At 43.6% G+C, this 22,722-nt stretch overlaps 1 protein-coding gene across 1 annotated transcript in view; it reads left to right on the top strand.

The window, feature by feature from the left end:
* The window catches only part of COQ8A (coenzyme Q8A), a 571,755-nt gene that overhangs the window by 103,171 nt on the left and 445,862 nt on the right, over window positions 1-22,722 (top strand). Inside the window, exon 3 of the mRNA XM_044059595.1 lies at window positions 214-618. Within this exon, the coding sequence (XP_043915530.1) occupies window positions 214-618 (405 nt within the window). The remainder of the gene's footprint in view (window positions 1-213; window positions 619-22,722) is intronic.

The following is a 22,722-nucleotide window of genomic DNA, read 5'->3' as shown; positions in this document are numbered from 1 at the left end:
AAGGGGATATGTGTAAGAAAAGGGTAAAAATACATAACCCTTTAATTCATCATAGAGCTGACAAGCTACCGCCAATCCAAGCTAGCCATTTGCCTAGTTTAAATGTGCTTAAAAGTATAGTATGCTATGAATGTACTTATTTTTAGTATGTAAAAGTTGTGTATTTTTTATGACTCTCTGTTTAAAAGTAAAATGTATTTGAACTTTTAACAGGAGTTTGGCATTCAGCAGGAAAACATTGCACACTTAAATGAGGACCAGAATGCTGAGAACCTTTCAGATGGACCTTTGGAAAGTGCAGCGCAGGAGTATGCCACAACCATGGACTTTTCCGCTGGTACCATGACAGGAAATCCACTTAATTTTGATTCATCTGAGAACCTAACTAGTGGGTCAGAAGGTGACAAAGTTGATACAGCAGCTGTACCTGATCAGTTTTCTGCACAAAAGAGTGGCCGGACGTCTAATGTTAAGGATACAGAGGGCCCATTTACGCCTCTTGGACAGAGGAGGACTTTCCACCAAGATCATTCCTCAGTCAGTGGGCTCACAGCAGAGGACATTGAAAAAGCCAGGGAGGCTAAAGCTACTTCTTCATCCAAACCTCACAAGCAAATGGTATGTAGAAATGATTTTCATCTAGCCTCTTTAGAACATGAGGTTGTCTGCATTTATTTATACTTTGATTATCTTGGTTTGTTTTCCTTTTTTTAAAATGATCTGTGATGCAATGTGAAGACTTTATGATCACAGTTTAACTCCGTAGCCTATAGATACACATCCTTAAATTTAAATTGTGGTTCTGCTCAAAAGATGATACTGATTGGGATGAAGATCTAAAATCGGCGACACTACATAGAAAGGATAAACTCAGTACATGACTCGATCAGTAACAATTTGGCACATCTTTCTCCTAACTTAGAGTGCTGAGTGGGAATGTACCTGATGCTGACTCATGCCATGTTACCATATGCTGACTACATAAGTGCACCCAACCCTCAACATCATGTGTTCTTTTCTCCTGCTTTCACTGTTCAGACCTTCATTCAGACTGACATAAGTGAAAAGTTCTGAACTGTGATGCCTAGTAGGAAATAATCTGAGTTAATTTAAATAGCCAGCATCCACAGTGGCACTGCCTGCTTTGTCTTGGGAGGGAACAAAAAAAAGTACTGCTGTGTCACCTGTTCAAAGCATACAGCTGCAGACACCTGAGGGAGAAACTCTTGGCCTGCCTGTCACCAGTAAAGATTGATGTGACTAAAAATTCTTTCCACAGGGAATAGCATGGGGGGCCCAACTATAGTCCTAGGTCTTGGCCAGATCACCTTCACAAAGACTGAGACTCTAGACAGGAGGCTGCTCTGTAGTCATCCTTAAATGTCCTTGTCTGTACAGGTGCTGAGCCCATCCTTGAATAGTGAGGGCTTGTTCTCGCATACCCATCATTTTCATAAGCATACATTGAGGGTCTTGAATAGGTCTGTTCCAGCTCCCACTTGAGGGAGGGGTAGTTTGTGGCGTAGGTGTCACACCCACCTCCTGGTCAATCAGCCATAGTTCATTGCTAATGGTTGTGGCTGAGGACGTTCACCTCTAGAGTAACCCAACCACAAGTCAGTGGTATTGGAGACTGAGGGCTTTACTCTGGTCCCTTTACGGACCCACAGGGGGGGGGTCAAGGGAAGAGCTACTGGGTCTTCCTGTTTAGTACCTAAATATTAAATGTTTGAGGTCTGGTGAGTATTTAAGTCATGCCGCACTCTTAGAGAACATGGTCTGATGCTAGTCTGACTTAAACCAGGGATAACTATACCTGTGAACTTGCCTATCTCATGTTTTATTTTGTGTATCCTCTGTAAATAACTTATAATTATGTCTACATTGTTATATTTTTGACTCTGACTACCTTGGAGCTTTTCTCCCCGGGCCTCCACTGAAAATGGACATGTATCCAGTCGGACTATCCCAGTCAACAAATGTAAAATAAAATAGTGCAGGTTTCTCCCACAAATGTCATTTGTGACAGATGCTTTCCTGAACACTTGATCCCTGTTGCCTGACATCCAGCATATGGTAATTGGATGCTTCTCCCAAAACGAGAATATGCTTGGAGCTGGTGAGATGCAGGTAGCAGCATTTCCCTTTCAGGAGGAGTCTAAGGGCCCTAAAGCCATTATTACAGATATTGATAAGGACTGAGAGTCCTTCCCAGTCTGCAGCTTCCCATGGTTGGCCCTCCATTTGGGGAAATCCAAAGACCCATGTAATCTGTCCAGTGACCCATTCTTTCCCCCAAGAAATACCTGCAGATGTATCTAGGGAATAAGGAGGAAGAATAAAGTCCTCCTGCTTGTGGAGATGGTACTAAAAAATGACATTTGTGCAACTGGAAATGCCCAAACTCTGCTTTTGAGGCCCCAGGAAGATGGTCATCCTTTGAGTCTGCCAAGTGGAACTTTTTCCTGAGAAATCATTCCTAGGTTGACTCCTTTATAAGCATGTTCAGTACATCTCTGAGCTTGAAGACCACAGCAGCTACCACTGAATGTTTTAAAGCCCTGGACAGGAGATGCAAGTGTATGCTTGTTTTTTTTCCTTCTGCAAGTGTATACCTGTTTTTCTGTTCTGCCAAGCCAATCATCATGCCTCCAAGTTATACTTACTGTTTTTCCTAGTGGTGAGGACGTTTGTCCTTCAGATATGTTAATGTAAAAGACTTCTATTGGAGCCATTATTCTTGAGGACATTATGGCATTTGTGCTCTCATTGACAGGATGTTGCTGAGAACTTGAGTGGCCCTTACTGTGCACCCTAGATAAGGTGGAACGAGCTCCCAGTGTGAATGTTGCCCAAATACTGAGTGCTACCACTTAGTGTGGCTTGGTGAATGGGAAGGCCCTCCCACAGAACCTCTACTCTGCCTTGTCTATCCTCATATGGCGCAAGCGGAGTATAAGCATCCCACTCCCCCCCTAAGATGGGCATTCAGTCCTTCCCTGCCTATGCTATCAAGAGCCATATATGGTAAATCACTTAGGCCATAGTCATTGCTTTATCCCACTAAGTCACTGGTGCAGACTGAAGCAAAGAGGATGCTTCTCTGTGGTGTTAAGGTTTATACCCTCTGCTGTTTATCACACCTGTCCAAATTCCAGTTCTCAGCAGTAGATGTGGCATTAGAGGCTTGCTCCTCCCTCCCTAAGTCTGAACTGAAAGAGGTGATGGTTAACCCCTTGTTTACAGTTTTCAGTAGTGAACTTCTATAGTGTCTGCTGTTTTGGTATTGTAGCTAGGACCTCATTCTCCAGTATGTGCCTAGAAAGGATAGCTTGGCTGAGACTGCTTTGCCTAATGGAAGAGCTTGGAGAACTTGCTTTCTCTTCAAGACATCTTCCTCAGAAGGAAGTCTCCATACCACAGAGGAAACTGCTGACCCTTTTCATCCCACTATTTCCTTGTCCTGTTCCAGGTTTAGAGGACTCTAGTCCAAAGAAGGCATGAAAGCATCTAGTCGTCTTGCTTTACCTGTATTATTCAACTCACTCAAAGGATAACTCTGATGGCCGACCTACAACAAACCTAAATATGATCTGGGGATGTGTGTGCAAGTCATTTTGCTGAATTCATCCTGGCTTGCAGAGTTATCCCAAAACTCCATTAGGCTCTGTACTTCAAGGCATATTTACAGTAAGCCACGTCTTAGAGCTGTTAAGCTGTGCCAAAAAAAATAAAAAAAGCTCTGCATTGTGAGCAAACCATCCCTGTAGAGTTTGTTGGACAAATCTAAATTCCCTTTCTGAGTCATGATCTGGAAGTTAACCCCACTCAGGAACAGGAATGGAGATTCTTTTCCATTTCTTTAAAAGCACCAGACAGTTTCCTTCTCTCCTCAGCCCCCATATCTTCAGTCAGCACATCTAGTGCATTAGTGTCAATTTTGCAACTCTCCACAGGGTCATGCATCTGCTTCCACGAGGTGCTGAATGTTGTTACTGTACATTCTGGCACAGCTCTCTGTCGCACCTGTGAGACCTGTTACAGAGTCCCACAGCTGCTAAATAAATAAGATAAAAATAATCAGTTTGAACTCTTAATCAGTGAAATAATAAAAGCCGCTGTTACTTTTCGCAGGGCAAGTAAGCCATCCACATGCCTCCTGCCTCAGTGTGGTGGGCTGCATCTTCCTCCCACACCCCTGCTCACTGTATTATACTCTGTACCTTGAACTAAGGGGAATGCTCAGTTGTACCACAACTTCAGACTTTGTGTTTAATGTTTCTTTACACATGCAGTAACAGTTTTGTTAAGTATCCAGACATAGTCTTCATAAATATAATAAACACCTATTTTGACACAGTGTTGTCTGAGGTCCCTGGGGAATATTCTTTGCCTGGCTCTGAGTGGAGATCACTTGCAGTGCAAGACCCAGCCATTTGGGGTCTACCTTGCACGCACAGTTTTTTAACCAGGTATTAGATTTAGTGGCCAAATTATTGTAGAAGGATAATATGGGAGAATGACTCCTTTGGGACTCACTAAACATCTGGCACCATAAAAACAGAAGATTGCCTTTATAGGTGTGCAGTAGCTCCAGTGCTGGTCATTTCTGTCTGCAGAGAGGACAGGGACACACACTATATGTATCTGGCATCTTGAGTGAAGCTGCAATGCTAGTGGATCATATGGCAGCTTGTCTGACCACAACAGTATTTTAATGCCTGCAAGCCTGAGGGTGTAGGTGTTGCACAGAACTGTAAAGTGTTAACTAGCTGCAGAGCCACTGTCCACTCAGATGTGCTAATGGGTGTCAATTTCATGTTTTGATGTCCTGGAATAGTGGATGGGTCCCACCAAGTTGCAGGTGAGCCTCCCATTCCAATAGCTGAATCTGTTGCAGGTCTTGATGAATTATGCTTATTTGGGAGTTCACATAGGCCTCATCACAATTCAAAGGGATTTGTCTCCTTTAAAGAAGGAGATACCATCTTCGCCAAACCTTTGAGATGAAACTCTTAATTTGAGCCAGATGACCAGTCTATTATGTTGGTATCTCTGCATTCATGCATTGCACATTTGACAGCTGGCCTTAGACAAAAGCATCAATGGCTCAGCAGTTCACATCCCAGGCAGAGAGGAAATGTCTGGATATCCTCCTTTGGCCATTCTTCCACCCCTCTCCTAGAGCTATGAATTTAGGAACCTTGCCTGGGTTGGATCTTCTGGAAGTGGAGCAATCTGTTTACCACTTGGTGGTGCAGTTCTTGCCTTAATCTACTCAAAGCAGTGGGTCTTGGGGGAATTGACAATGGATATGTTAGTCATGTGACAAGGAAGATTCCTATATACATTACCAATAATTCATTACTTCTTAAGAAAGCTCATGGAATAAATGCCAATTGTCACCTTCTTCCTTATCAACAAGTAGTCAGGTCCTTAGTAATACAAAACATTCTCCAAATCTTGGCCAAGATGCTCTTTTTGGTTGAGGAACAGCTAGTGACCACTTGGGGTCTGGCACCTACTGTAGATCCTCTGATCCTGATGGACCTTCTGACATTGGTATCGGTACTGCTTCAGGTTGCCAGGAACGTTTCACTAGACAGACCTACTATACCAGGTGAAAGAGATTTTTCATCTGGGTTGTACAGTGCAAGATGCTTCCCCAGTGTTGTGTACAGGTCGTGACTTAATTCTGGTACCTTTATAGTTTGGATGTTCTTTCCATGGAAAGATTCCATGTGTTGGCTATTTTTGCTCATAATGACCTTGTGGGAGGGCAAGATATTGGCCAAGAAGCTCCTTGAAGATGTTCTCTGCCCACCCTCCATGGGGTTTGAAGACTGACTGACTTTAATGTCTCCCATTTAGATCAGCTTTAAAAATCTGTCACCTGGCTAAAGTTTTTTTTTTTCCCCTAATCTTTAACAGTAGCAGTTGAAAGAGTAGTTGATTTTTATGTCTGCATAAGTGTGACTATGGGAAAGTGTGGTAAGCATTAGCAACCCTGAATATCAAAACTTGCTGTTACTCTGTGTAAAGCATTTTTCCCCAAGTGGAGCATCACCTGAGTGCACTCTACGCCCCCTCTGCTTGTAGAGTTTTTGTATAATTTTACATATATAATAAAACTGTGAGATTGCTGTATTTTGAAATAGGGGACACATTGATCTTTGTGCGTATAAATACACAAATGCATATATGTTCAAAATAGGATTCACATGTGTGACTCACAGTGGCAGGTCTCACACATCTGTTCTGCTGATTTTACTGCATTCATTAGGCTAGTTTACCATTTTTTCTTCATTGCATGCAGCATGTGAATAAAAGAAAGTCTAGTCATAAGATTATTTGTTTTTAGCTACAGCACTGTTATGAATTAAGGTATGGCACTGACATGCAACTGAGACCTTTTTATGTAAGCAGTACATTGTTTACTATCCCCAGAAACTGATAATTCCTTGTAAAACGAGGACTCCTCCTGTCTAGGGATGCAACGTTTAGCTGGGTAATGAGAAAGCTAGGTACTCTGCTGTTTCGTAAAAATCATCATGATAAGGAGGCAGAAAAAGTTTTCTTTAGTAGACTGGTACTTGGTCATCAGAATGTAATACTACTCACTTCTGGTACTTTAATTCTTGGGTACAGAACTCTTATATTACCCTTGTTCTTTTTCTGGAATTCCTTCTCTCACTGTGGTCCTGAGCAGTTAGCAGAAGTCTGCCTGAAAAAGTGTACTGATATGGAAGATGTACAGCATAGAGAAGATTACCAGAGGTGAGTAATTCATGGTTTCACCTATGCTTAAGTTTGCATTTATGTTTTGGTGTGGCAGTTCTTGGTAGCTAGTCTTTAACAGCCTATTCGTTATCTGCAGCAGGTGATTGAGTTTGTGCATGCTTCAGGAGTAAGGTTCATTGTCTCTCTTACGCCATGTGGTGGTCTATGGCATATGCTGTGAGACTTCCCCATCACTTATTCCTCTGCCATAGTGCTTACCGGCAGCTGATCCTAAAGTTGCAGACTTTCCTATGCTAGAAACTGACAGGAACAATGGCCGCATCCCCCCCCCATCCCTTGCATGCCTTCTCCTGTGGAATTTTGTTGTCTGGAGAAGTTTTTAGACTTCTGAAATCTACATTAGAGTGGCATATCTTAAACTTATTTGAAGAAGAAAGAAGCATTCTAGATTATTGTACCATTCTGAGACTGTTGTCAGGGATATTTCATCTGCTGCTGTTTTGGGGTTATGTGTTTGGACTGTAGTCTTTCAGTACCTAAGAGGACAAGTTATTCATAGATGCTGCCCCAGAAGTGGATATATGTTCTTGCCAAGCATCCAGTAGCAGGTTTTTGTGTTATCTTGGAGCTACACAGGTCTCAGATTCCCCAGCATTTGACTACTCACCCCAGAATTTCAAATACTATGAAGCTTGGCTAAAGGATTCTTCTTACACTTTGATTCCTTTTTAGTTTTTCTCATTTCTAGACTTTTTGTATGATTGCTGTCCATTCTTTCCAGTCAAGGCGTAAAGGCGGTTTTGCATTCCCTCCTTGCTAAGAGGACAGGAGGGACTGAACCAAATGTGGAACAGGAGAGATGATGATTCTTCTCTGTCTTCAGGTTGAGATGAGTATAGTGGTTACATGTCATTCTTGATTAGTCAAGTGAATATCTGCATGGTTAGTGTTAGGGGGTTTTGGATAGTGTCATTATACAAGATGGAATCTGATATTGTTAATCTTTGTTCATTCCTTACATATAGGTATCGGTTCAACCTCCGAACCGAGCAGGTTATCTTCCAAGCTCGCGTCCACTACAAACTCTCGAGCTAAACTCTTACCCAGAATTCCCCTCTCCCTGTTACCCCAGATTTCGTTTGTCGTGTTGCCATCCGGTCATGTCAAGCTGCTTCTCTTGAGCTAAGTATAGATATTTGCTGTCAGACTAGTCTAATATAACCATTTCTGTCAAAAACGTTTCTAATTTGTTGTCTCTTGCCCTATCACATTTAGCGACTATATCTTCTTGAGTTTCCTTATCTTTACTCTGCACTTTTTACCTCGAGGTATTTTTCTCCCTTACCATCGTTGTAAACCCTTCTTTTCTTCATTACTTTCGGGTATTCTTTCGTACCATTGCTGGTACCCTTTCTTCTGTCTCCTTTTCTGTCATGGCAGATAAAAAAAAGGTAGTCCAGGATTTAAAAGGAGTTCAGATTGTGGACACAAATTACTTGCATCAGATGCACACTCTTTGTGTATTTATTGCTTGGGTGTGTCTCACTTATCCGTTGACCCACCCTGTGGTATTTGCAAAAATTTTTCCAATAGAACATTGATTGAGATGAAAATTAAGTTGTTGCTGAAGGGGCTTCTTAAATCTCCCTTTTCAGAGGCTATTTCTGGGTCTGAGGCTTCAACCCCTCCTAGAGTCCATAAGAAAATATTGGATGATCCTACAAAGGCAAAGTCTCTGCCTTCGTCCCCGGCTGGGGACTCCTGCCAACCAAGACCTAAGAAGGCTTAAAGTTTCTGCTTCGGAGCTCACTCAGTCGGCCCCAGCACTTTCGGTGCCTAGACCTTCAGCGCCATCAGTGATTTCGGCTCCGTCTACTGTAGCCTTTACTATATCGGCATCGAGGGGCTCCTCAGTTCTGACTACTGCGACTGCTACATCAGCACCGACTGTTCAGTCGGCGCAGACCTTGACCATGTCGGCGCCGACGTCTTACTCAGAACCGACGCCTCAGTTATTGGCACAAATTTTGTTGGTTCCAGCTTCGGTACCGTCATTCACTTCGGCACCGATCTTTTTGTCAGTGCAGACCGTGATCTCGAAACCAATGATTTCCTCGGTGCAGACACCCGTAGCCCAGTCTCGGCACCATTGTTCTCAGTGTGGACTGGTGAGGTGGGCACCAAGCTTGTCTCTTCTATGGACAGACCCGTTTCTCCCTCAGCTGTCTCTGTGAGGTCCACTAGACGCCTTTCTGAACACGACGTGTTGCGTCTTGTGGATCAAGTGCTTCTGGCCAGAAGTATCCCGCCCCCCCCCCCCTTGGACTTATCCTTCCTTGGGAAGTGATCACCCATCGCCAAAGACCCCTTCTTATTCTCCTCCTTCATTGCCTTTGAAGTCCATTGATATAGCACAGTCTTCCCCTCTACGGTTCCCTTTATGGACCTCACTAAGGAACTGCAGTTGCCTTTGTGGCATGAGAGTTTTGCTACGACCCAGGATGATAGTTGTGACACGCATAATTTGTTGTTTCACAGCCATCCGGGGACTCTGGGTCAGCAGGCTGAGCCACTTAGGGGTGGGATGACCCCTATCCTGGACACTCACCCCTCTTCAGGTGGACCAGCCTTCCAACTGATGGAGAAGGTTCTGGCTTCTGCTGGCGATACTGTGCTGTCTATCTCCCCATCCTCCTCTGGACCGCTATGTTCACAAGTCGCACCTTGCAGACATCGGGTGCAAGGGCCTCAGGACATATTCCCACAGGAAACCCCCTTTCCGTTGTCTTCCCAGCTTCCCCCTCTGAGGAAGTTCACCAGAAAAGTTTGTGCAAGAGGAAGCACATGGACTCCACAGAAGAGTCCCTCACTGAAGACACAGACTTTGATGATGGGGAAGGATCCCCTCGGTCACCCTCTGGGGTATCCTTTGGTGATATCCTCAAATTCCTTAAATAGAGAGGTGACTGGCAGCCCTCTAATCTGACCTTTGAGGATTCTGTGTTCCTGCAGCTTTTCGCGCCCGCCCCCCTACCTCCTGGGTTACTCCACCTGCCGATTTAACTTATCCGGCTCATCATGCAACGTGCGTGGAAGGCTCCTGACACCATCAAGGCTATTCCCCAGAGGCCAGATAAGATCTTATCCCCTCCTACTACGGATCCCCATTGATCTAAAGGTCTTCCTGTGGATGCTCTGGTGGTGGAGGCAGCAACCAAAAAGGATCTGGCGGAAGAAGAAAGCCAGACTGTCCATCCGCCCAACAAAGAGTCCTGGGCCCTGGACAGGATAGGGAAGCGCACATTTGCATCAGCGACCTTTGCTATCAGGTCCCTGAATTATATGGCACTCTTTTTACCAGGCTTCAAAGGGGTTTAATTTCTGAGCTCTCTGAAACCTTGGTGTCTGATGAGGTCCGTGACAAAGTGGCCTCTCAGCCGGTCACCATTGAATCATTATCTAACTCCTCCACGTGACTGATATCTCACGCATCAGAAGGAGCAGCTAGAGCGGTGGGTTCAGCTGTGGTCTTGAGACAACAAGCCTGGATGCGCTTGTGCAATTTCGCGGAACCCTTTAAGGCTTCCTTTCTTAATGCTCCCATTGAAGCATCCTCGTTGTTTGGACCCAAAGTTAAAAGCACACTGGCCAGATGAAACCGGACGGTAAGACACTCTCTGCCATAGGTGTCAGTTATTCTTCCCCTCAATGTGCTTTCTCCCGAAACCAAAAGAGTGGGAAGATATGGTTCAATAAGTCTCGGGGTCCTTTCCGTGACACACAGGCCGAGTTCTCCCCTAGATGCAGTGCGGGAAACTCACAGGGAAGATGCCCCTTTCGGGGCAGAGGGGGTCTGCGTAACCAGGGTTCCAGGGACTCTCTTCCTGGCCAATCCTACCAGCGCTCCTTAAGATCGGCCCAACTCTTTTCCTCTGGAGGTGGTTGGGGGTCGTTTCTCCTTGTACCCTTCTGCCTGGCTAACCATCACCACTGATTCTTGGGTACAAAGGATTATAACCAGAGGTTATCATATCCCCTTCGGTCTTTGTCCTGTCCCTATAAAAAACCTTCCCGACGTTCCACCCAGTCAAAGGGAAGAAGCAGCACTAGAGATAGAAAAGCTGCTAAGAAAGAGAGTCATCCAAATAGTCCCTCCAGACCAGATAGGATCCAGATTCTACTCAAGACTATTTTTGGTGCCAAAGAAAACCGGGGACTGGAGACCAATTTTGGATATCAGTGTATTGAACAAGTTTGTAAGAGTACAACAATTTCGGATGGTCACAATACAGTCTATCCTCCCGCTTTTGGAAAAAGACTATTGGATGTGCTCGATAGATCTTCAAGATGCGTACTACCACATAAAAGTGGACAGGCCATCAAGATTTCTGCGCTTCTGTGCGGGAGCAGTCACTACCAGTTCAGAGTACTGCCCTTCGGACTCTTTACAGCCCCCAGAGTGTTCACAAAGTGCATGGCAGTCATCACCACTCACTTGAGACTACAAGGATTCCAGGTGTTTCCATACCTAGACGACTGGCTCATCTCCGCCCCCACCGGACATCTATTGGAAGAAGCCCTAGCATACTCTCTGCTTGCTGCACAAAAGCTAGACATGACCATAAACTGACAAAAATCCAATCTCACCCCATCTCAATTCACAGAATTCATAGGGGTCATCTTGGATACAAAGATTTGCAGAGCATCCATTCCAGAGCACAGACTTCTAAGGATAAAGCAGCAACTAATCCCAATCCTTTCAAGGGAGAAATCCACAGCTCACTCTGTCCTACAGCTGTTGGGTTCCATGACAGCTTATATCACCATTGTCCCCTGGCCAGGTTTCATATGAGGCTTCTACAATGGCTACTGCTCACCCAATGGTATCCTTTTCAGCATCCTCTTTCAGTCAAGTTTCAAGTAACCCACAGGTGCAAACAGGATTTAAATTGGTGGATGACCCACAACCCATCACAATGGTCTTGCCCTTTCTCCCCCCAGCAGCCCAAGGCTACAGTGACCACGGACGCCTCCCTGATGGGGGGCTATGTCAGGGACAGACTCTCCAAGGCACTTGGTCCGAATTGGAGGCCCAACTGCATATAAATGTTCTAGAGCTGAGGGCGGTGCTTCTGGCGTTGCAAGCATTCCATCCCCTGCTGCCATCTGGGATGATTGCGATACAATCAGACAACACGGCGGTGGTCTGGTAAATCAACAAACAAGGTGGAACCAAATCATACCCCCTTTGTTGAGAGGCCATGAGGATATGGCAATGGGCGATGGCTACCAACCGTTTTCTTCTAGCAACGCACATTCCCAGGAGTTCGAACGTGATAGACAGACTCATCTTTATCTTATATCATTCTTCCTCCTTTTGAGCCTGCATCATCTTGTGAACTAAAATTTCTGTCATGGAAAACTATCTTCTTAGTAGTCATCACTTCAGCCTGTAGAGTGTCAGAGCTCCAAGCCCTATCCATCAAGCTCCCTTATATGGTCTTCCATACTGACATAGTATCTCTCAGGACTAGTCCATCCTTTTTGCCCAAAGTATGTTCTGAGATTAACATTAATCAAGTCATTGAGTTGCCTGTTTTCTTCCCTAATCATACCAACAAATTGGAATATATGTTGCATAAACTCGATGTTCATAGACAACTTAGATTTTATTTGGACAGAACAAAAGACATTAGGAAATTAGATTAGCTCTTTGTGTCTTTTTGTGAGGCCAGGAAAGGTAAACCAGTTGCTAAAATAACCTTGTCTAAGTGGCTGTCAGATTGTATCACCTATACATATGCTTGTTGTAATATGCCCTTGTCTAGTACGGTAAAGGCTCATTCAACCAGAGCAGTTTCTACCTCTTCAGTCTTTCAAGCCAAATTACCTTTGGACAACATCTGTGCAGCAGCCACACAGTCTAAACCTCACACTTTTATAACTCATTACAAAGTGGATAAGGCCTCCAGGGACAAGGCTTCATTTCGTTCATTTCGTTCTATGGTTCTAAAGAGTGTACTTCCGTGAGCCACCCAAGATCAGGGTGCTAGGGACACTACCCATCAGTGATGAATGAACGGCGAGATTGAACAACTTCACATAAAGAAGTTATGTACTCACCATAACGCTCTATGTGAGTTGTTCCATCTTGGCTTCATTCTCACATTCCTACCTCCTTCCCCCTCCTGGCTGGCAGTTGACCTGGAGGCTGTCTTCATCCTGGTTTTTCAATGTGTATTCATTCCTAGGCAGAATAATTATTGTACTTCTATATGGTACGCAGCAAACAAGATCTGTGGTAATTCCAGCAGTGCATTGTGGGATAAGGGGTGGGGTCTCGAGCTACTGGAGAACTTTGAGCTTGCTAGTCGGCCGTGTCAGAGCCAAGGATCGGCTCCGGACCCATCAGTGATGAATGAAGGCGAGATGGAACAACTCACATGGAACATTATGGTGAGTACATAACTTTTTTCTAGCATCTTCTGTGAGTAACAAGGAAAAGAAAATGGCATATACCCATAACTGGACTGGAATATTATTAGGGCATATAAAATACTTGCATGGGAACTGTACCAATATAAAAAGGTTAGAAAAGATTGGGAAAAGAGACTGGGAAGGCAAGTTTCAAATGGACGATGGGAGGACATTTGTATGGCTGCCAAGTATACGGTAGATTCCAGAAGGTTTAGAAGTTTTGCTTGGAAGTGCTTGTTTGGGTATTTTTATACCCCAGGCAAAGACTTTTTTTTTCGTCATTTAGATAGCAAATGCAAGAGGTGTGATGTGAAAGAGAGAGAGAGAGAATAGGGGAGCATGTGTGCTTTCTTTTCTTTTTAGTGTAATACGTTGTCTGATTTAAAAAAAATTCCCTACTGAGTACTGTATGAGAAATGTTCAGGGAGTAAATGGCTGAGATGGGACATAGGATCTGAATTAACTAGACATGGTAAGGCCTTAAGGATAATGCTATTCACCGCCAAAAAACAGTTACTAGAAAACGGAAATCAAAATCTAAACCAGCTCTAATTGAAATACTGAATATTGTACAGAGAATAAAATAAGTGGAGGTGAGCTGTTTAGAAAAGGGAAGGGGCACATTATGTAGAAATAAATGGAATCAGTACTTTCAGAATTATGTCAATGAGGGGGAGAGTGGTTTAACGGAAGGTATCTCCTAGAAGCAGTGCACATTTTTTGTCAGCACCTTCTGCTACGCTGATCTTGCTGGTAGATTTTTGCTGACCAAATCAAATCAATTTATTTAATATAATAGTGCAGTGATAGGTGCATGGTCCTGCAGTTAGCACAGAGAAATTAAGGCTGTGAGCTTTTCACTAGCTACTACTTGTAGTCAGTGGTACAAGGTTTGAATCCTCCCCCCCCCTACGTATGCTTTCTGCATGACTCTAGTCATTTAACCAGACAGTGCTTTTGGACATCCTTAAAAGGGATGCTTTTGTCCTGTGGGCTTACAGTTATACAGATAATTTTCTGAAAATTAACTTTTAAAAAGTCTGGTGACTTGCCTTGCCTAAAAGAAGGTAGGTGGTACCCTATGGAGAATTATTTTTAAAGAAACCAACCGCTTTATTTTGTTTCAACATACATATTGTGCCATCCTTTTACACAGTGCACTTTTATCTTCTGGTAGATGGTCCGTTCATACACACGCACACATAACTCGACCTTTACCAATCCATATTTTTTCCTGACTTCAGAATCAACTCAGAGCCAGAAATTTCATGTCAGTTCTTTAACACGACTGTTTACCAGGCAGTCCCTTTCTAGATATTTATAGATTCCCTTTACCTTCACTCTCCTTCAACACCTCTAATCTTCAGCATGTTCTAGTTCTCGCATCTTTTCCTGATGTGTATTTTCTCATCCCAGATCTCTCACCCCCCCCCCCCTTATGGAATTTATTTGGTACATGTTTTATCGTCTCCCTTTATTTCACTTCCTCTGTTTTTTTTTGTTTTTGCATATTTAATACTAGGTTCCTGACTGGTTTTCCATTTCCTTATACTTTTTTTTTTTTTTTTTTGCCACCAATAATATAAGCTCTCTATGGAGAAACTTGGGCAGAACTGGGGTCAGTGGTGCCTTTCCGAGAAGCTTGAAGCTTCTCCAGATCATTGCCCTTGAGCAGAGTTGAGATCATGTTGCTATGGAGATGCTCACAAAGCCTGATGGTTTCCTGACAAGGTCCTGTGCTCATGAAGTAGTGTGATACTTGAACAAGGCAGTGCAGGACTTGGTTATACTTCAGTAGCTTATCACTACTTTGCTACAGGTAGTCATCACATCTCGTTGGTGGGCCACATCCTTCATGAAGCTAACTGTCCTAGCTTAAGATTCAGCCTCATCCCCTTTCTGGAGGGAAGGCTGATACAGGAAAGTGTATGGGTGCTCTTTCTGAAGTGGGAAAACTCCATTAGTTGACCTTTTTGCAGTTTTGAAGTAAATGCAAACTATTGTAGTGCTTTTGCAGTAGAGGATAGGATTGTGGGCTGCCCTCTTTTATTAGTTGGGAGGGAAGGTTCTCTCCAATATGTTTGACCTCCATTTCCATTCATGATCTGTTTGCAGAATACATTGCAGGTGAGCTGTTTCCAGGCCTTTCAAAAAGTAACTTTACCAGTGACCATCCCATTCTGAGGACTGGTATCTCCAACTCTGCAGAATGCAGACCATTTATACCAGAGTGGTTGGTGAAGCTAATTCAACCATCGGACTTGCTGGAAGAAATTTTTCATTTCTTGAAGTAGTAATAACATCTTCAAGTATAGCCACTTGCAAGGTGTAGTGGAAAGGGTTTCACATTTTGAGCCCAGCTTATCCCATTTCTCCATAGTCTTTTAATTCTGAGTTGTGTATCTCATATTTGTGGCATTTTTATGCTATGTGCCTTGGTTACATCACCAGCTTAGTTCATGTTCCAGCCTTTTGGCCTTTCATGATTTGGTGTAAGGCTAGGTTTGCCACCTTTTCAAAAAGCCAAAGTGGGATGCTTTTTTGAAATTGTATCATTTTGCAGGACTTATCCTACCAGAACCATTGCAAAGAAATGGACTTTTATTGCCAAAATAAAAAGCTCACTCTTGTGGAATGTGAACTGTTTATATGTTGTATCCCATTAAGTGTTTCAGATATGAAATTATTTTATACAATTATTAGAGGAAACTTGGAAATATTTTTTGTCCTGGAATCTCAGGACATCTGCCTTTTTTCATATCTTTTCTCTGGGCATAATTACCCAAATAGGGACTAACCTGTGTAAAGGACAGGTGGTAATCATATGTAAGGTAGAGTGCCAGCTTAGTAGACTCCTAGGTTCATAGGAAGTTGCTAAGCTAGTGGCCCTAGAGCCTTTACAAGCTTAGCTATGTTAATCCCAAGTATCCCCATTTGTTCTTTTTGGGTAGTTCACAGAACAAATTTATGAACAGAGCAGGTCTGTGATAAACATCGGCTACCCCTGACCATGAGGGACATGGGTGCCACCCGAGGGACGAATTTGTGGTCTCCCATCCAGTTGTCTAGGTTGCGTTTGAGTAGGGTCAGTGAGGAGCTCTGTTTTACTTAAATAGGAAGTCTTTTACAGAGAAGCATCAGTCTCTGGGAGACATATCTGTCTCTCCAGCATAATCTGTTAATGTCACAAGCTAGGTTGAGATCAGCAGAGCGAGTGACTCTTGAGCGATTTGACTTGTAGATGTGCAGCATTTCCATTAGGGCTGGGTTGGGGATTGCCCTATAGGCCAGACACATGTCACCTCTCAGCAGCCTGTAAGATGCAGAAGTGAAAGGGTTTTCAGCCTGTCCACTTAGGTCATGGTTTGGAGTCTCTGTATTTTCTTAGTGAGAAACCTCTGAGGTCTCTCCAGCTGCTGCAGTTGTCTGTTAAGGTACATTATACTCTATTAGTGCTCTGAGGGTCGAGTACAGTGTACTTATTACATTCCTTGACCTGGATGCTATGTCCTTGCTTATGAGATGTGCTGCGTAGAAGGCTTTCCTTACCACTGTGGAAACTTGGTGGCCAAAGTTCAGATTGCTATCAGCCTATGTTCCCAAGTCTGACACCACTGGGTTGGAATTCAGGAGTGTGTTGTCAATATTGTAATTTGTTGAGAATTTCTTTTTGCCAAAGGGAGTAAGGCTTTTTTTTGCATTTAATTTTAGACCATGGCTTTGGCACCAACCATTTGTTTGTGTTGGCCCTTCTTGTAATATGTTGACATCCTTGGGGGGGCTCTGTGATTTCTCCCAGTTTGCGATCATCAGTGAATTTGGTGAACCAAAGGCCATAGAAATAGATGCCAAACAGTAAGGGGCCAGCACAGACCCCTGTGGTACTCCAGTTGTGACAGGTCTACTGGTGGAGGTTGAGTCACCAATGTTGACTGTGTGTGTTCTGTTGGTGAGCATATTGGTTACCCATGTAGTAATGTAAGGGTTAATCCCTATCTGGGAGAGTTTCTCAACAATGCCAGTGTGGGGAATTGTGCTAAAAGCCTTTGCAAAGTCGAGATGAGCTGTATGCACTCTCTTACCTTTGTCAGTGGCTTTGGTGGCATTCTCAAAAAAGTCTGCCAGGTTTAATAAGCATGATCTACCCATAATAAAGCCAAACTGGGTTGGGTCCACTGTCTGGAAGTTCCATGTGTCCTAAATAAGGTCCACGATAATTCTTTCCATGGCCTTGCAGATGAGGCTGGTTAGACTTATGGGTCTTTATTCCCAGGGTCAGTTGATGACTCCCCTTTATGCAGGGGGATTACAGTTGCTGTTCTCCATTCTGCAGAAGTATAGCCAGTTCTCAAGCTATGGTTAAAGAGAATGACAAGTGGGTCCACTAGGTCTTGTTTTAGATTGTGTAGTAAACAATATGGGATATTATCTGGTCCCATTGAGACGGTGTGTTTGGCCTTGGCGAGTGCAGATATGACCTGCTGCCTAGGGATACTAGGCAGAGGACTGGTGTCTGGTATGCTTTGGGATATGGTAGGTGGAGATAAGGGGTGAAGTTTGTGCTGAATCTGTCAGCTGACAAACAGTCTATTGATATCTTCAGATGTAATATGAGTGATCCCATCTACAACCAGTTCAGCACATAGGTGGGCATTCCCTTTTAGACTTGGGACATAGTTAAAGAATGCCTTATGATTATCCTTGGTTAGGGATGTGATTTTTAGTTTCGTAATTTGCATTGTAAGACTGTACAAGATTTCTGATTTTCTGTTTAGACTTAGGAGGGAATTCTTCCTCTGCAGAGTGATATCCCTGTTGCTTTTGGACAACAGTTTATTCTAGTTATATAATCTGTTTATACTTTGTCTACCATGGTGGCTTCTTTTTATGGGAAGACCTGGCTTTGATCTGGTCAGGTACAGCTGAGTTTATGCAGTCACTTAAGTGGTTGTACAAGACATTTGCATAAACTTCTGTACAGTGATCGATTTCTGTGATTGTGGGTGGTATGAAGTACAGTGACGCCCCCCCATGTTGGTGAGTACCATGTCCAGAACATAGTCTGCACCCCTACTAGGGGCTCTAATCTGTTCCAGAGCATTTGTGTTAACAAAGACTAGCAACCTCTTGGCAAGCATGTTTTTGCTCATGTATATCCCCCAGTCTATGGAAGGATAGTTGATCCTAATTGAACATTGAGTAGTTCAAGAGAGTCATGCTGTTTGACCAGTCTTGAAGTGTATTTGGTTTTAATGAAGATGGATACACATTCACCTTTGGTTCCTTCAGGCTCATTTTGAGATCTGAACATATGGAAGGCATTGTAGCCTTGCACGGCTGGGGTGCTCTCAGCGACCTTGATCCGTGTCTTGGTAACTGCACAGATGTCCGCATCCTCCAAGGTGAGGAGTGCTTCCAAGGAGTGCAGTTTCATCTTTAAACTCCTAGCATTAAGCAGCATGACACTTAGTTTGTGTCTCAAATTTTGTTACATTTGAAAATGTGTAGTTTTGACATTGCCTAAAAAAAGTACTGTGGAGGAGGCAAGAGCCTTTGCCAGTATCCAAAAGCACAGGGGGACAGATGAAGACCATCTATAGCAAAACAGTGAGGTCTGTCAACCATATCCTCCCAGGCTGACAGATACTGGATCCCCCTGGACTGACACCTGAAGCTCAGCCAATTGTTGAAGTCAGTAATTTTTTGTGTATATTGTGGCATCATCCTGGGTGAGGGTAGAATACTGCTTAGGGCTAGGGACATGCCTGTCTGGGACACATAATCAGAGAGTTCCATCATGTCTCTCTTCGTATAGTCCAGAGAGGTGTATCTCAAGCCATTCACTCTTAACATGGGCTATGACAGAGCAGTAACTGTACTTGCTGTTGAGTGACTTGAGTGCATGTGTGATGTGTTGGATACTGGCACATTTATAGGCAGCTGACTGTGACCTCCTGCTTGTCCAGTCTTGTGAGAGGGGACATCTGTGTCTCACTATGGAGTTGCCTGGGATCAAGGCATTTGATGCATTTTGCCGTAGTGGCTTATTTTTTGAGACACGGGTGTGTGTTGATGTGTAGTGGTTTCTTTATGCTTTGTGGTGAGTGTGGGTGGTGTGCGTTTAGGAGGTGTCTGTTCTTTTGTTAGGATTTTAGTGAGTACCTCCACATATGTGGCTTTGTGCTGTGACCTTATATTTTGTGAGAGATGAAGCATGTGTGCTGACAACCTGTTTGATAGTTTGTTTTTACGTGAGAGAATAAACTCCAGTTCCACACTTATTTGTATCTCTCACATAGGGTGGTAGTTTGCTTTAGGAGCACACATGAAGCAATTGCTATATTGCCTCGATGCCCATATCAGTTAAGCTGGCAGGAGAAATGATGGGGAAACTGCCCGTCCATTTTGGCAGGATATTTCTGAATGTGGTATTTGGGAAGGAAGTGGGCTAGCTGGACTTGGTCATATTCAGCAGAAATGAAGTAGTAGTTCAATTAAATATAGCTAACAAAGTGCAGTGCTGGCTTAAAATATACTTATACTTATTTTTCATTTTTTTTTTCAGTGGATGCCTTGGATTTCAGTGCAGATGCATTCCAGACTTCTGGCTAAAGTTGCCAAACGTTGCGTAGCTCTGGTAAACTAAGCACAAATGCGAGGCTTATATACAGGCAAATTTAAACAGCTTTAACTCAACTACCAATGAAAAAGGCCAAACCGAGCCTTACTCCAGCAATCCCCAACTCAGATGGGTCCTGAGCAACACAATTCTGTCACAAGCATGCAGGGAGGCCTTCTTAATGTAAGGTGACTGGTTTAAGAGCACAGTGATATCAAACCAGCTAGATTCAGCAGGTCTGAATCTAGCCTATGTTATGTAAGGCAATGAAACACAATTTCTAAGTGCAGAGTAAAAACACAAGTCACAAACAGCAAAAATGAAGCAGTAATTCAATTAAATTTAAAGTGCAATGCTGGCTTAAAATGTACTTTTTTTGCGAATGACTATTCTTTGGATCTAAACCACAAATGGAAGGGTGCTGTAGATTAAGTGAAAGTTTAGTAGGGACATAAAGCCACCTTGTGTAGGAGCTTGCATTTTTCTTTAAGAGCCACTTCAGAGGATTCTTGAAGGAAGTACTTAAGTCTGTAACCCATTAGAGAGGCACTTTTTTAAGAGCAATCAGTATCTACATTCATATGTTTGTAATTTGCATGAAGCCTGTCCAGGGAATTACCTGTATTGCATTAAAGAGATTCACCTCAAACGTTGAGATGCTGGCTATTCTTTTTCCCCTTCCAAAGCTCAATTCAAGGGGATGTGTAAGAAGAACAGAATTCCTTTGCATGACATACATCATTCAAGTAGGTGATAAGTTTATAAGCTATCATTGTTAAGTAATGAGTGTTTTTGATTGTATAGATCGGTAAAATTGTGTGTGTGTGTGTGTGTGTGTGTGTGTGTGTGTGTGTGTGTGTGTGTGTGTGTGTGTGTGTGTGTGTGTGTGTGTGTGTGTGTGTGTGTGTACGCATTTCTTTGTGCCGGTCCCAAGCCCGGATAAATGGGGAGGGTTGCATCAGCAAGGGCATCCGGCATAAAACTTTGCCAAAACATTTCATGCAGTCACCAAGAAAATTTTCTTATACCGGATCAGTCGAGGCCCGGGTTAACAACGACCACCACCAGTACTGTTGGCCTACAGGGTGCTGGCGGAAATTGGGCTACTGTTGGCCGAAGGAGGAGAAGAGGCGGAAGACATGGCCGAAGGCAGGAGAAGAGGAGAAAGGCTAGGACTGTGGTAGTGAGGGTTGGAACTTTGAATGTTGGCAGTATGACTGGTATAGGGAGAGAGCTAGCTGATATGATGGACAGAAGGAAGGTTGGTATATTGTGTGTGCAAGAGACCAGATGGAAGGGGAGTAAGGCTAGGTGTATTGGAGGTGGGTTCAAATTGTTTTATCATGGTGTGGATGGGGGGAGAAATGGCGTAGGAGTTATTTTGAAGGAACAGTATGCGGAGAGTGTTTTGGAGGTGAAAAGAGTGTCGGATAGAGTGATGTTTATGAACCTGGAAATTGATGGTGTAATGATGAATGTTGTTAGTGCGTATGCTCTACAAGTTGGGTGTGCAATGGATGAGAGAGAAAAATTTTTGAGTGAATTGGATGAAGTGGTGATGACTGCACCCAAGGTGAGAGGGTGGTGATTGGAGCAGATTTCAATGGTCATGTTGGTGAAGGGAACAGAGGGGATGAAGAAGTGATGGGTAGGTATGGTGTTAAACAAAGGAATGCAGAAGGTCAGATGGTAGTGGATTTTGCGAAAAGGATGGACATGGCTGTGGTGAATACGTATTTTAACAAGAGGGAGGAGCATAGTGTGACATGCAAGAGTGGAGGAAGATGCACATAGGTGGATTGTATCTTATGTAGGAGGGGCAGTTTGAAGGAGATTGGAGACTGTAAAGTGGTGACCGGAGAAAGTGTCGTTAGGCAGCATAGGATAGTGGTTTGTAGGGTGAAGTTGGTTATCAAGAAGATGAGGAGGAGTGTGAGGGCAGCACCAAAGATCAAGTTGTGGAAATTGAAAAAGGGTAATTGTGAGGTGGAGTTCAGGGATGAGTTAAGGCAGGCACTGGGTGGCAGTGAAGAGTTACCAAATAGCTGGGTAAACTACAGCAGAGCTAGTAAGGGAGACGGCTAGAAAGGTGCTTGGTATCACATCTGGACAGAGGAAGGACGACAAGGAGACATGGTGGTGGAATGAGGAAGTACAGGAGAGTATACAGAGAAAGAGGTTGGCAAAGAAGAAGTGGGATTGTCAGAGAGATGAAGAAAGTAGACAGGAGTAAAAGGAGATGAGGTGCATAGCAAAGAGAGAGGTGGCTAAGGATAAGGCGTATGAAGAGTTGTATGAAAGGTTGGGCACTAAGGAGGAGAAAAGGACCTGTACCGATTGGCTAGTCAGAGGGACCGAGCTAGGAAAGATGTGCAGCAGGTAAAGGGTGATAAAGGATAATGAGGGAAACATGCTCACAAGCGAGGAGAGTGTGTTGAGGAGATAGAGTACTTTGAGGGGTTGATGAATGAAGAAAATGAGAGGGAGAGAAGGTTGGATGATGTAGGGATAGTAAATCATGAAGTACAATGGATTAGCAAGGAGGAAGTAAGAATAGCTGTGAAGAGAATGAAGAATGGAAAGGCTGTTGGCCCAGATGACATACCTGTGGAAGCATGGAGGTGTTTAGGTGAAATGGCAGTGCAGTTTTTAACTAGATTGTTTAATGAAATCTTGGAAATTGAGAGGGTGCCTGAGGAATGAAGAAAGTGTTTTGTTACCGATTTTTAAGAATAAGGGTGATGTGCAGAGCTGTAGTAACTACAGAGGGATAAAATTGATCAGTCACAGCATGAAGTTATGGGAAAGAGTAGTGGAAGCAAGGTTAAGAAGGGATGTGACGATTAGTGATCAGCAGTATGGTTTCATGCCAGGAAAGAGCACTA

The sequence above is a fragment of the Protopterus annectens genome, chromosome 1.part2, assembly GCF_019279795.1.
Source record: "Protopterus annectens isolate FY-2018-M chromosome 1.part2, PAN1.0, whole genome shotgun sequence".
Taxonomy (NCBI): Eukaryota; Metazoa; Chordata; order Ceratodontiformes; family Protopteridae; genus Protopterus; species Protopterus annectens.
The sequence above is the reverse complement of the archived record's forward strand: the minus strand, read 5'-3'. Positions and strand labels throughout refer to the sequence as shown.